This window comes from Bos mutus, chromosome 7 (assembly GCF_027580195.1).
Source record: "Bos mutus isolate GX-2022 chromosome 7, NWIPB_WYAK_1.1, whole genome shotgun sequence".
NCBI lineage: Eukaryota > Metazoa > Chordata > Mammalia > Artiodactyla > Bovidae > Bos > Bos mutus.
Window position 1 is genome coordinate 88,847,648 of NC_091623.1, and position 15,821 is coordinate 88,863,468.

The 15,821-nt window shown below is 44.8% G+C and overlaps 1 protein-coding gene across 2 annotated transcripts in view; it reads right to left on the bottom strand.

The window, feature by feature from the left end:
* KLHL3 (kelch like family member 3) overlaps positions 1 to 15,821 on the bottom strand; it is a 127,085-nt gene that overhangs the window by 58,547 nt on the left and 52,717 nt on the right. For both annotated transcript variants that reach the window (XM_070374383.1, XM_005891693.2), the window contains exons 5-6: positions 14,987 to 15,149; positions 3,589 to 3,698 (exon numbers count right to left, since the gene is read on the bottom strand). In XM_070374383.1, the coding sequence (XP_070230484.1) occupies positions 3,589 to 3,698; positions 14,987 to 15,149 (273 nt within the window). The remainder of the gene's footprint in view (positions 1 to 3,588; positions 3,699 to 14,986; positions 15,150 to 15,821) is intronic.

The window sequence follows — 15,821 nt, forward strand, 5'->3', positions numbered from 1 at the left end:
CATATAGGTTTCTCAAGAGGCAGGTCAGGTGGTCTGGTATTCCCATCTCTTTCAGAATTTTCCACAGTTTATTGTGATCCACACAGTCAAAGGCTTTGGCATAGTCAATAAAGCAGAAATAGATGGTTTTCTGGAACTCTCTTGCTTTTTCAATGATCCAGCAGATGTTGGCAATTTGATCTCTGGTTCCTCTGCCTTTTCTAAAGCCAGCTTGAACATCTGGAAGTTCACGGTTCACATACTGCTGAAGCATGGCTTGGAGAATTTTGAGCATTACTTTACTAGCGTGTGAGATGAGTACAATTGTGCGGTAGTTTGAGCATTCTATGGCATTGCTTTTCTTTGGGATTGGAATGAAAACTGACCTTTTCCAGTCCTGTGGCCACTGCTGAGTTTTCCAAATTTGCTGGCATATTGAGTCAAAATCGATAGCACTGCCATTTATCAATGGTACCTCCAAATAGAGAACTATGATAATTACAGTGATAGCTGCCATTTATTGAGCACCTACCAAAACTGTATTTTCATTTTTTAATCCATTATCTCTAATCCTCAAGACAATTCTATAAGGGAGGCACTCGTAGTATTTTAGTTTTACAGGTAAGTAAATTATGGTTCATAGAAACTAGTGACTTCTCAAGGTCATACAACCAGTAAGCATCAAGCTGAGTGTGGAACCAGTTCTGCCCACGTCCAAAACCCAAGTAGTTTCCAGGGCACTACAATGCCACCCCCCTACCAACAACCATCTCCACGTCTGTCCTGGCACAACAAGCATAGATAAGCCCTCACTTGAAGAAAATTTACTATGACCTCAGAACAGGATGGGCCACCATGAATTTAAGATAGGAGGGTCTCCCTCTCAATTCAACACCCCTAAACTGATTCAAATCCTGCTGCTTATATGTCTGCTTTCATTTTCTCAAGCTACACTTGACATATGCTTGAGTAGGCCCTAAACTGGCCAACAGACCAACATTCATACACCGGTTAACTGGTTCATTCCTTCAAATTGTGCCAAGTTGGTAGCACAGTCCAGAGAAGACAGTACGGAGGCTTGGCAAGAAGTGAGGAAGGCCTCTCCATTTCTGAGGCTGGGGCAGTAAGAAGCCTGCAGAGGTGCTGTTCACATCAGCCAGCAGAAGCACAGATGTCCCTAAACCTAAAGGAGAGCTCAGCTTGTGGCAAGCACCTTCTGAGGATCCCTCTGAAGTCCAGGACTGCCCATAGTTCCAACCAACAACTGCTTTTCTTCTTGATCAAACTTTTGCAGGATGACAGGCAGGGCCTTGTGAATTTCACCGCATTCTCTGGACAGGTACCTTTGGATGCAGTCTAATATCCAACATAAAATCCTCCTCAAGGGCTTTTCTTTGAATACTCCCTCAGGAAAGGGCCTAAAGCTTGAACACTAAGGGTGGACCAGGACAATACAATATTGCAAAGTAAAAAAATAATAATAAAAATTAAAAAAAAAAAAAAAGATAAAATAAAACTAAAAAAAAAAAAAAAAAACCCATTCTGCTAAAAAAAAAAAAAAAGAAACATTTACTGAGCATCTCTGAGGACTGAGATGAGTAAGCGGGTGTGTGTGTGTGTGTGTGTGTGTGTGTTCAGTCACTTCAGTAGTGTCTAACTCTTCGTGATGCTATGGACTGTAGCCAACCAGGCTCCTCTGTCCATGGGATTTTCCTGGCAAGAATACTGGAGTGGGTTGTCATTTCCTCCTCCAGGGGATCTTCCAGAACCAGGGATCAGACCCATGTCTCCTGCACTGTAGGGAGATTCTTTACCACTGAGCCACTGAAATCCCAAATAAGGTGTGGTCTGTACCATCTGGGAACTCACAGTGAGTGAAGGAGGTAAGACTGGCTAAGAACTAATTACAGTAAAAAGGAGAACAAGGTAAGTGTTTTCCTGGAACACAGAGGAGAAAATAATTAATTTCGGATGCCCAGTCAACAGTCAATTCAGTTAACATTGACTAGGCACCCACAAGATAACAGGTACTATAATAGGCATTTTACATACCTTACTTCTTTCAATCCCCACAACCACCCTGTGGAACATGTTCTATTACTTCCTACATTTCACAAATGAGGAAAGAGGTGGAGAAGCAAAGTCTCTTGCCCAACATCAAATCACTGATTTGTAAATACAAGAGATAAGATTTGGATCCCAGTGGCCAACACTCAAGTTTGTGTTATTTCCAGTATAGTAGACTATACCTCCTGGAGTAAAGAAATTCTTCCTGGTAGAAAAAGAATCTGAACTGTTTGGGAATTCAACTAGATGAAAAGCAAAGTAGAGAATATTCCTAGCAGAATGGTTTACCAGGTGGCAGAGTGGTAAAGGATCCACCTGCCAATGTAGAAGAAACACGAGATGCAGGTTCTATCCCTGGGTTGGGAAGATCGCCTGGCAGAGGAAATGGCAACCCACTCCAGTATTCTTGCCTGAAAAACTCCATAGACAGAGGAGCCAGGCAGGCTATAGTCCATGGGGTCGAGAAGAGTGGGCACGACTAAGGGGCAATCCCTGTTGAATGGACAGGGTCAGAGATAAGGAAGGCTGGGAGGCAGGACACATCAGCAGTCACAGGTCAGCTAAGCAGGGGCAGAAGTCACGCTTCCAGCACAAATGAAGAGGTGTGTGGTCAGTGAGTTAGAGGACTGGGTGTCAGGAGACCTTGGTTCTACTCTTGGCTTGGCTACCGCAAAACTGTGTGATTTCAGCAGTTCCTAACCCCTCTGTGGGGCTCGGTTTCCTCAGTAAAAATTCCAATATCCAACCAGTCCATTCTGAAGGAGATTAGCCCTGGGATTTCTTTGGAAGGAATGATACTAAAGCTGAAACTCCAGTACTTTGGCCACCTCATGCGAAAAGTTGACTCATTGGAAAAGACTCTGATGCTGGGAGGGATTGGGGGCAGGAGGAGAAGGGGACGACAGAGGATGAGATGGATGGATGGCATCACTGACTCGATGGACGTGAGTCTCAGTGAACTCCAGGGGTTGGTGATGGACAGGGAGGCCTGGCGTGCTTCGATTCATGGGGTCGCAAAGAGTCGGACACGACTGAGTGACTGATCTGATCTGATGTGATTGGAATTAGATGTTCCCCAAAGGTTGGCTGGGGCCTAAATACTGGATATTCACAAGAGGCCGTGTGGGACAGTGGTTAAGATCAAGTGACATGCAGACCAACTGAGTGAACAGACAGTTAATGCCTCTGAGTCTGTTTCCTTATCTGTAATGTGAGGACAACAGTGATGCCTGCCTCACAGGGCTGAGGTGAAGGCTGAACGAGCTGAAGAACATCAGGCACTTAGCATAGGGCTTGGCAAACTGTAAAGGTTTAAGAAATGGAAGCCATTTTGAAGCCATCATCATCATCACCATTACATCTTCTTTAAAGGGTCCATAAAGCATATATAGTGATCATGGGCCAGAAAGTCTTTTTTAAGGGACAAAAAATATATAAACCTTTTTTTTTTTTAAGTTGGAAAAGAGATCTCACTGAATCACAAGTCCTTCCCACAACCGCCTCATGAGAGAGGCTTCTGTTTCAAAGAGCGCCATGCCATACCTTCTCTTCTGAAGAAACGGTCAGCTTGTCACTGGATATCAAGCTGCACACCTGGTCCAGACTTAGGCTAAGAAATTCTTCCCCTAGCATCACCTCTGGAAAGTGCTGCTCTGTTCCAAAAAAAAAAAAAAAAGCATAAGTTCAGAAAACAAAGTTATAACACGCTCCTGCCTATCCAGGAACCAAGGCCATGACAATCTGTGGGATTCAGAGCAGAGTCCTGGGAGCTCTGGGGGAGGCGGGAGGGAGAGAGAAAGGTAGACATCCTGGCTGGAGGGAAACCAGCCTTTTAATTCAGCAGTGAAGGCATCCCCCTGTGTAACCCTCTGTCCTGAACATCATCACAGAGGAAAATTGGTCACTGAGTTGTGAGGTTGTATTTTTTCCATGCTCCATGAGATTAATAATGGTGCTGCAGAGAAACCTCGCAGGGGCCTGCCTATTTAATTGGGCTCATTTCCCCTCAAGGCACAGGCTGGCAGAGCTGCAGACGGTGCCCCCTGCCGCTCAGGCAAACAAAAGTGGGTCAGAACTGCTGCATGGCCAAAGTCTCTGGGGGTTCTGGTAGGAAGTCAGCACTAGAAGCTTGGCAGAAGGCTTCATCCCTTCCTGCCCAAGTCAAGCCTGTTATCTCTGGTTCACAAGAAGGCTCAACTAAGCTTCTGTCTGGGTGTGGCGGCAACATAGCTGCCAAGACCACTGCTGGGAATGGTCCACAGTGGCCAGGCCTTCCAAGGCTGTAATATAGAGAGGAGTTTGGGACAATGAGAATGAGATAAAACTCAAAGCCCCAAGGGCCACATGAGGGAAATGCCAAGGACAATTCTGACCCTGACATTCTCCCAGGCCACCATCCTGCTATTACAGAGGCAGTGAGAGATACCAGGGAAAGAGCAGGCACTTCCGAAAGAAGGAATCTAGATTCAAGTCCCGGCTGTGTCACTTAAGAGCTGTGTCCTGTGGCACCACTATCCTCATGTGTACAATGGAGATAAAAACCATGTCTCCCTCCCTCCCATGCTCTGATGAGAAAGGAATTGAGAACATGTTTTGCAAGCTGCTTCAAGGTGAACCAGCCCAAGGGCTGACAACTCCGGGTGCAAGAGTCTCTGGAGGTTACAGGGTCCTCTGTCATTTGCCCCAGACTTTGCTCCTTCCTCAGTTCTCACAACCCTGCACCATCACCCCAGGAGCACCTGAGCTCTTTGCCCTCCAGACCTTTCCCCTTCTTCTCTGGTGGTCCTGCTCTAGTCTGAGAGCTTCTTGGATAATTCCAGAAGCCCCACCCACACCCCCACCAACTTGGTCTGGCTTGCCCCTGGAGTGAGATTCCGAGTGCCTCCATGCCTGGGAGGCCATGCTGAAACATCAACTCTGCCACAGCTGCACAAGGAAAATGAAAATCAAAGCATGCTAATCACACTCATCAACTTCTTAAAAACCAAAGAACTTAAGGTTTAAGCCATTTCTTGTAAAAATCATTTTGAACTTTATATGTTGAAAGAATTTCAGATCCAAACAATTCCCATATACCCTTCATCCAGAGTCCCTAAATGTCAATATTTTACTCTCAAAGTCTGAGTTATAAATAATCTTTTCCATGTCTCATTGGGCAAAAAAGGCTCCCCACTTGCTCTCCACTAGCTTAATAATATAACTGAAGCCACAGTTAAAGCTTACCCATCCTGAGGCTCAGGGATGTTTGTACATAACAACACAAAGTTAAAAGTCAGATCCGTTACAGATGGAAGCAATTGTCACAACATAAGAAGTTGGTCTTTCTTCTCTACACATCAATAGAAAAAAAATCTTTTGTTAAAGTGTAGATTTTAAGTATGAGATTCAACTATCTAACTTTCAGAATATTTAAGACTGTAGTTATTTTTTTAAGTATCCATTCTTAAAGATTTTTACATAAAAGTGAACATCCCATTTCTTTGGATGATGGGAATTCATTCTTGGCCTGGAGGCTTGGAAAGTAACAGGATTCTCCTTATACACTCTTCTGGCCCAAGAAGTCTTTGGACCAGTCGCCAGATGCATTGACAACATACAAAAAATAGCAGAGAGAAAAACTGACCAAGTGTAGGGCAGGGAGTTCCTGCGGACCAGCCATGGCTGAGCTCAGCAGGGGAGGCAGGCCAGCCAACGCCAACATCTCTGTGTCCCAGAGCCATACCATAGAAAAAAAAAAAAAAAAAAAACATTCAGAAGAGGGAAAAGAATAAGAGGAGGTGTAAGAGGAGGTGAGGAAGTAAAATTCTGAGGTTTAAGAAATTCTTCATCAGAGCTCAGAAAGCCAAGAGATAAACTTGGGTTTTGAAAAGGAAGAAAATGGAAGTGCGATGATGCATATCCTAGACGACTTGGTGGACAAACTAGAAGTACTCAAAGATAAAGCAAGGCAAAAAGTAGTCAGCCCTCCGCACTTCCGTATCTCTCACACCCTGGGGCATCGCAGCATGGGAGTCTGGGTCCCATCTCTCTGAAGTTGGCTGCTTCTTTGCCCATCTGGAACCTCCCACTGAAATCCCTTCAGAAATCCTCCCAGGAAGCAGCGTCTGGTGGGTAGGAGACAACAAGGGAGGTGTTGGACAGGAGCTTCTCTCACTCGGGGCTGGCACACCCAGAGACCAAGGAGACTTGCCAGGCATGATCAGGACACAAAGAAGGGCCCAGAAACTCCTTCCCTTCTCCCTTCAGCCTGGGACACAGGGCTGAGCCCCAGAGGAGACCCCTTTCTGTTAGCAACACTCAAGACACAACAGGGTAGAAAAAACAGGAACAGGCTCCTCTGGCTAACTCAGTCTCCTGGGAAACAGGAGTTGCCCAGAAGACTCTGTACTCAGGTCAGCGCTCTTCTCAGGCACTTCCTAGAAAGAACCCACTCTGTTCCCGCAAGATACACCTTGAGAATCAGCTTCTGCCTTTAACACTTGTTTGGAAATTTTTTAAATTTCTTTTGCTTTCCTGTTAGTGTATTAAGGGAGAATGTAGTGACTAATTGGCTAACAGTCAGAAGACCTGGGTTTACCTAGCTCCACCTCTTACAGTCCCTTTTCAGGCTCTGACTTCATTAATCATAAAAGGGGACCATAAAGCCTGACCTCGATCTCCAGGTTGCTCTGAAGTTCAAAAATGGTAACATATATTAGCCTACTTTGAGATCTATAAGAAACTCTTTAGAAATGAAGGAGAAACAGCACGTGCACGTGTACCCGCATGACGAAGCCCAGTTCTGCAGGCAGCACTGCTCTCAACGGAGAAGCCATTTCCACAGCATCAGTCATCCTTTGAGACTGCAGGACCTGCCAGTGAGGCTGTGGCCTCAAAGGTCTCAGAATCCCACTTTAATTCCACTGAGTTCCACAAACTTTCTAGTGATATAAGTATTGAATTTCCTAAGGGTGGAGTTTTCTCATCCATTAAATGGAGCTAATAATAGCACTTAACTCATAAAGGTGTGATGGGCATTAGATAAAATATATGCACAATAATTCCCATTTCCTGAGACCACTGCAAGTGCTCAATAACTGTTCATACGTTATGGGCCAAAAGCAGTGTTTCTTCAAAAGGGAAGAAAATAGAGCTGATGTCTACAAGGAGACAACTGGCTTACAAAAGGGTAACACAAGACACCAGTGACTTCAACCCGAAGTCCACAGGGCCATGCCAGGAAACACACTCCACATTCAATAAAAGAAGGCCAATTCAGAGCATATCTAGAAAACAGCAACAGCTCAGTCTAGCTAGGGCCTAGGCTGTATCTTCATTCATCTAACAAATACGTACAGAGCCTCCACCAAGTATGGGGAACTGTGCCAGGCTCCCGGGGAGGTAGAGAGGCAGGCAAGGCTCAATCTTGGGGGACAGGTGGAATGTGCAAGGGCATAGCATCTTTGAACCACAGGCAAGCCCCGTGAAAGGGATTCTCCAAAATAAACTTTCATCTTATCTAAACTTATCTAAACTTTTCTTATCTTCTTGCTTTTTTCCCCTTTAGGGAGGAGTGTAAACAAACAAACAAACAAACAAAAAGTTAATTAGTATCTGGTTAGGAGTTCCAATTAACCAGGCTTTACTACAAGTAGCAAACACTGTCTAAGATGTAAGTTTTAGAGACACTGCATTGGGAAAGATCCTCAGTGTTCTCCCTACTTGCTGCAAGTAATAATAATTTTTTTTCTCCAGCAAAAAAAAAAGTCCAAATTTTGATTAATGAAACATAACGGAACTGTTCCTGCCTATTTGGATGAGAAATTATAGAGAAGATGAGGGGCACCAGACAATTGTAAATCCTTTCCCCACCAAGCGACATAAATATATCTTCCCAGTGTGGAAAGGATAAAGAAACTGGGTGGCACATTCCCAGGAAAGGGGGACTAGCTGGGTCTTTTTAAAGAAGCAGGCCTGGACAAAGTTAAGGGCTTTTCCTAAAAACGGCTAACATACTAGGTATTTTACATATATTATGTCACTTATATCTTCCAAAAGCCCCGCTGAAGCGAATATCAATATCTCCACTTTACAGATGAAGAAATGGAAGCCCAGAAAGCCTAAGTCATGATCTCAGTATCACATGGCAGTAAGTGGTAGAGCCTGGTATTGAACTAATGCTATCTATATAGCCCTCCAGCTTTCTTTTGACTAGTGTTGGCATGATGTTGTTTTCTCCATCTTTACTTGTCACTGACTATGAATCTTCATAATTAAAGTGGGTTTCTTGTACACACACAAAAAAATAAACTAATGCTATCTATACATAATAACAAATATTCTGATAAGAATCTTAGTTTCCAAAATAATAAAAGCCTGTCCTAAGCAGGCTATTTTGGTAAAATCAATATAGACATCAGAACATCCTAAGAATCCCTTAGGGATACTGCAGAGAGAGAAAGAAAATATGAATCTAACTATATTTCTTTAAAAAAAAAACAATCTTAGAGTAGTAGTGTTTCAAACATTTTGGCATCAGAGCCGGGTTCAAATTTCAGACCCTTGGATAGAAATCTTTCCCTAACCCACCTATCAGGCTAGATGACGTGATATTCTTCTGTGTTCCCAAAGTCACCAAGATAAGAAATTAAAATCACAGTGCTCATCAACCCACCTGAGGTCCTTCTCTCATACTGGGACGATGACCCCCATGAGGGGAGGCTCTGTCTCATTTGAGTCTGTCTTGCTTGAATGTGAATCCTCAGTGTCTGCAAATATCAAGCTCTGAAAATACCATGCTTCCCTTCCCATGCTTCTTCAAGACTTCCTAGGCCTCAGGCAACCTCTCAAGCAAGTCCCAAGTCCATTCCTCCCTCTTGATGGTGTGAAATAAACCTAAAGCTTTGATCAGGTTTATCTAAACTACAAGCCCAGAACAAATGGAAGTGATAACTCATCTATGACTTCTTTGACCTGCAGAGATGAGATGAACCCAGTTATTCCGGGGCCAGCGGCCCAGCAAACAGGTATGAGTGAGTGCCTCTGAATGGAACCACTTATCAGGCCCCAGGATTTGCTAATGAAAGGTGGACACACAAACAGAATCAAAACATTTTAGTAGGGTTTTAAAAAAACAGAGCTACTTTAAATCTCTCTCCCCTCCCCTCTATTACTCTATTTTTGGAGAGCAGAGGTAAGCTTTCTTGATCAGTTCTTGGCTTTCAGGGCCCATAGTTTCCTTGCTCCAGGGAGAAAGCTCAGCTGCCACAGAGAATAACACAGATTTACCTGACTACTTCCCACAAGGGTTACAACCACCAGCCCTCAGACTCTAATTTTCACTGCCTCCATTCTCCCTGTGATGGTGGGATAAGAGCTCTCTTGCCATGCTGACTTAATTCCAGAAGTGTATGTACTGTACCTCCCCTTGCTATCATACACACAGAGCAAAGGGCTGTATCAAAACTGCCCAGTTATCAGTGTTGTTGATTCAACAACAGAGTTCCCTGTTCTCCAGAGAATGGAAGGAACAGGGAAGTCTCCTAAAATTCCCAGGAGAACAACTAACAATAAAAACTACCACACTAATGCTTCATTTGCCACCTTCAAGGCAGAAGCAGAAAATCAAGGGGAGGCAGAAGTGAGGCAGCGGCCATGGGCAGAGAGGCTGAACTGGCCTGTGGAGTTGTGAAAACAAACAGTGGGATCAGAGCACAGGCCCTGGAATCAGGCAGCCTCTTCGTGAATCCTGGCATTGCCACTCACAAACTGTGATCTGGAGCAAGTTACTAAACTTCTCCAAGGTTTCATTTCTTCATCTGTAAGTTAAGAAAGTAATAACTACCTCTTACAGTTTTGAAGTGTGTAGCACCTTGCCTGGTACCTTGCAAGTGTTCAGAAATGGCAGAAACTTCCACCGTGACCATCACCATCATCATTATCTTATGATGCCAAGCTGGAGGCAGCAATTTCACCAGATAACCCTCACTAAGTCAGAGGGTTGTGTTTTTTCAAGTGCTTTGTCGAAGTTTTTTGCTGTCTTTAGTTTAATCACTTCATTCCATGGTCTTAAATGCCTCAATCAATCGAAAAAAGGCCATTTCTCTCCACAAACATGTGAAATTCAATGGTTTTTCCATTCCATGGCTGGGTGGTTTCAGCTCAGCTTTGGCATGCTGATGTAAACACATTGTTCAAAGAATTTTAATTGCCATTTCATTAATAGGGTCCCATTAATATCCCTCTCAACTAGCTCTGCTCATGACCCAGGCATGGTCATCCAATTACCAAACAACAAAATCCCCATAAACCTTGGCCCATGCCTCTGAAGTTAAAGATTAAGCAGTCCCTGCAAACAATAACAGTGAGATATAAGAAACAGGCTATGCAAAATATGAGGGTCCTTTTCCCAATTATCTCGTACTCAGAAGAACTATGACATCAGCAGCTGGGGGCAAGGGTCTTCCCCGGCCCAGTCAGCTTTTAACTACAGGACTCACCCTTCCCCAGCCCAGCATAACTTACATCACAGCAAAAAAAAGGGGGCATAACCCTAAGGGGGAAACTGGACCCAGAGGAAGCAGAAAGGACTACCACAGGAAGAAGAGACAGGCCCATTACAAACAGGAAATCAACCACGCAGTTAGGTGGAAAGAGCTGGTACTCCAGCCCCCAGAGTCACGCTGTGCCCTCCTTCGCCCCGGGGGGCTGAAGACTAATCAGAAGGCAGTTGTCAACCTTAAAAATAGTTACTCTTTCTAGACAGCAATTTGGCAGTATCTTTTAATGTGTACTGTCTACGAGCTACTTTGTGCTATATACTAAGACGGCACTCTACAAGCACAATTTCACGGTTACTTACATACCAGCGAGTATACTCCAAAACATTACGTACAAGAATTACTGTTAAAGCATTTGATGTAAAAGAAAAAAAAAAAAACTAGTAGCATTAATGTTCATTAAGAGAGGACTGGTTAACTAAATTATAGTTCATTATAGTTCATCCCTATGATGCAGCAGACAAAAAGAGTAAGAACAGCCATACACAAAAGTCTGGAAAGAACTTCAAGATATTGCACTAGGTTAAAAAAAAAAAGCATAATGAGTACAAAAGTCTTCTATTTGTGTAAGTTAAAAAGTGTAATATATACATATCTTGTAGGGATATCCAAGACAGTTCCCTGCTCCCTTGAGAGGACCTGAGAGATCAACTGTGTATTTCATACCTTTGATCTTGTTTGAAATTTTTATCATGGATACAAGTTGCTTTTATTGAATACATTCTCTAAAGTTTTAAAAATAGTGGTATAGAAATATGCCTGCTAACATGGAAAGATGTTCAGAATATACTGCTAAGATTTTTTGGGCTGGAAAATATATATGTGGAATGAGAGACAGGGGAAGCTGTACACTAGGGTGCTGCCCATGACGCCCTCTGGATAGGATTGTGGGGCCTTTCCTGCAATAATCACAGATGGTTGTATATTAAGATAGCAACAATAATAAGCACAGAAAGTTCATCTTAGAAAAGGAGCACGAACAGAATTCAGAGGCAGTTTGGGGTTGTGGACAGGCGAAGGCAGAGGCCAGCTGGCCAGAGATAGGGAAGAAGTGGAAGGCAGACATACCCAGCTGTGCATATGTATACAGAGGAGCCACCATCAGAAGCTCCAGAAATGGTCCTTCTCCCGCAAAGCGCATGCAGTCTTCAGCAGGGATCGTGGTGTTGACCCAAGGAGTCCCGTCTCTCCACCAGGTCCCGTGGGGCTCTGAGGCTCTCTTGCCACAGACGGCATGAACAGCTGGGAGGATCCAGGGCATGGCCCTATGGTGGCACCTACTTCTGCAGGAGGCTCTCCTACCTGTCCCTCCCACACCGACCCCAATCCCCTAAACCATGCTGAAAACAAAGCAGGAGGAGCAACCTCCCATCAGGGAGAAAAGCAAACAGGCCTAGGGTCACTCAGCTCCAAAGTGTTGGCTGGTGTGATCCCTGATCTGGAGGGTCTCCTTGTAGTCTGTGGGCTCAGATACCTCCTGACTCAAGGCATGGGGCCATGGAAGCCTGTAACCACACGGGGCAACACTGCCCCTTGTGTGTGTGATTCTGGTCAGTACCCACATGCCCACACTTAAATGGGCGAGACAGCAGCTCTGTCTCAGGAGGCAGCAATGGCAGAGCCGCCAGGCTCCATCTAAGTTCAGGGGGTGCAAGACCAAAGACACAAAGCAGGCCCACAGCGGTGGCTGAGTGCAATGGAGTAAGCACAGATTAACCTTGTTTTTCTTCTCTATATACCACACAAGGTGAAGTCTTAATTTTACACTGCTTCTTCTAATGTCTCTTCATCATAGTCTTATGACCTCTGTATTATCACACCACCTTAAAAATATGATTTTTATCTTCCCAGTTTCACCCAGATGAGGGCTACAAAGAAAGCTATCCTGGAGCAGGTCCCAGGTTCCCCGGAAGGCCTGCACAACAGGGAGGAGGCTCTCAGCCTGCAGTCACACTGACCTAGCCAGAGAAGGAGGAGGACTCACGCATGCCGTGAGGGGCAGCTTCCCAACACAGAAGAGAAGACATCCACACCTCACTTTCCCACCCCAAGATGACTAAACACCCCGCATCTAGCAGAGACAGCTGGCCATCTGTCTACAATGTCTGGTTGTTGGAATCTGGTAACTGCATGGCACAGACTTTGAGGTTCACACTTCTGATGGAAAATGCCAGCTCTAGCCACCAACACTCCACAGTTTCTGATTCACAGGGCCACCCTATGTCCAAGCTGGGCCTGGAAGCCACAGAACAGAGTAGTTATAAACATAGCTCTGGAGTAAACACTGTCTGGGTTTGAATCCTGTCTCTGTCTCTTCTAACTAACCCCAACAAATGACTTCACCCCTCTGCGCTTTACTTTCCTCAGCTACTGTATGCTTTAAATGAACATAAAATGCTTAGTCTAGGATGTGACCCAAAGTGAAAGCTCAGTAAACACTAGCTGAGAGTCATCCACCATGACACTGCACACACACATGTAGAGCACACACCCACGATGCTGCGGAACCACATCACCATGCCCTCAGGATCAGGGAGCACCAAAACCACAACGTGCTCCAAACCGCCTCCTCCCCACTCTCCCACAGGTGAGTCTCACCATCAGACAGGGAGAAGGGCAAGGGAGAAAACAAAGATTCTGAAAGTGGAGGGAAGCCAGGACACAAGACCTAGGAGCCTTTGTTAAATGTGGGGAGTTCAATACACAGCCCAAACCTCTGATGCCCTCATGAGCCAACTACAAAAGGGTGTGATACGTGCTGTGTATGGATGCAAGCATGCACACTCTAGAGAGAGGACTGGGGAGGTGAGACAGAGACCTCCTGGCATCTAAGCATTCTCCCTTCACCTCTGCACCAGCAGATGTCCACACACTGACCTCAGCCTCAGTTAAGCCTTCAGCTTTTGCTGAAGCAAAGTCTGTGCACATCCCTCAAGAGTGGCTAGCCTAGAGAAGGCTGGACTAGTGACCACTCCCTGAGAACAGAAAGGAGGTAGGGTATCAAGCCAGGTAATACAGGCACAGGAGGGACAGCAGAGAAACAGGAGAGTCAAGGATTATGGTCAGAAAGAGTCAGAAGAACTCAGCATTAGGCAGACTGGGGAATGTCCTTCACAAAAATCATCATTATTGACATCCTAACGTCTGGTCCTATTTGTGTCCTCAGAAACAGACCTCAAGAAGTGAGAGTCTGTATAGGCTCCTGGGGTCTTGATCAGAGCAAAAAGAGGATGCTGAAAAACAGAAGAAATGCTTGTTGACTTGTGGACCAAGGGGCTAACACAATGCAGGGAGCTGGCATGTGAGCAGCTAGCAGGCCCTCAGTTAACTCCCAGACATTGGCTTCCTGAACAGGAGACAGAACAGACAGCAGCCATGCCAGCACTTGGGCAGGGGAAGAATGAGAGGTTTTACTGCAAGGGAAGGAGGTGGCCATGACTAGATCTATCAATTCATATGACCAGACCTGTTTCCTAGGTCACTCATGACCTTCATCCTCAAATCACTACTCCCTATAAAAAATCACAGGATGATAGGCTCTAGTGAGGAGAATGTCTCCAAAAAAAATAAAATGGACTCAACAGATTATCTGATGTACTGAGAAGACTGTTCAGTGTACCTGTCTTATAAGAGTTAGTGATCATAGTACTGTGTAAAAGAAAAAGCATCTATTCACTGCCTTACTAATTAAAACAAAAGTTTTCTGATAAAAAACCAATTATAACTTAGCTCAACTGTAGAAATGATATAGAAGAATAAAGAGAGGGGAACAGTGAATGTATATGAGGGGACATCTATGAAAGTGCAGTTATTCTTCTGTGAGAAGTCAACAGACAACATCTAAAACTAATAAACCCCAAACCAGTTGTATAACATTTTATTTACAGCAAGAGAGGTAAATATCAGATGAAGCAACTTTTGGCTGAATCAGCACCTGTATTTTAATTCTTTCAGAAAGGCAAGTGAGTGGCTCTAGAGAGCAAGACTTGGGGTGGAAAAACAGCAGGAGACTCTTATCATTATGAGACTTGCAACATTATTTGACTTTTCAAATGGTGTTCACAGAACACTTTGATCAAAATAGAAATTTTCCTAAACAAAGATTATTTCAAGACCTAGTTGAAATTATTCTTCCCCCACGAAGTCTTCTCAGATCTCCTTCTTCTATTCTCATGAAAATTACTGTCTGAACTTTTCATCTGGCAATTAGTCATATTCCACTTGGCACTGAGCTGAACTCCCCTATTGTTAATTATCTTTCCACCTGTGTCTTATCTCCTTGACTAAATCGTAACTGCTTCTCAGTAGAACACACTAGCCTCATAATCTTTGAGGAGTCCACCACAGACCAGGTTATTAAATTCACAGGCTTGGAAAGGTGCAGCTACATTGTTCCCCATTACCTGCGTAAGCATTGGCCTGCTGCAGCAGGTCGGTGCAGGTATGCACGTCTGCAAAGGCGCGGATGCCCAGGCAATTGGTGGGATGCAACTGAGACTGCAGGAAGTCACAGCAGTTCTGACGAACATCCATGAGCTGTAGCAAGCTGGCAGCTGGGAGCAGCACCTGGAAGAGAAGGTGACATTCTGAGTAGCAGGATCCCACCACCAAGGTCTCATCTCCCCAAAGCAGTGCTCTAATCAGACCACGGCCAGGCTCAAGGCCTTTGCATGGCTCTCCACTGCCTGCCCAAGTAAGTCCAAACTTCCCAGCCTGGCCTTTGAGGCAACCCCAGCCTGAGTTTCCGCTACTCTCCACTGCATGGACCCTTTTTTGTTGTTCGGTTGCCAAGTTGTGTCCAACTCTTCATGACCCCATGGACTTCAGCACATCAGGCTTCCCTGTCCCTCACCATCTCCCAGAGTTTGCCCAAGCACGTATCCATTGAACTGGTGATGCCATCCAACCATCTCATCCTTTGTCGCCCCCTTCTCCTCCTGCCTTCAATCTTTCCCAGCATCAGGGTCTTTTCCAATGAGTCAATTCTTCGCATCAGGTGGCCAAAGTATTGGAGTTTCAGCTTCAGCATCAGTCCTTCCAATGAACACCCAGGACTGATCTCCTTTAGGATGGACTGGTTGGATCTCCTTGAAATCCAAGGGACTCTCAAGAGTCTTCTCCAACACCACAGTTCAAAGGCATCAATTCTTGGGTGCCCGGCTTTCTTTATAGTCCAAATCTCACATCCATACGTGACTACTGGAAAAACCACAGCTTTGACTAGATGGACCTTTGTTG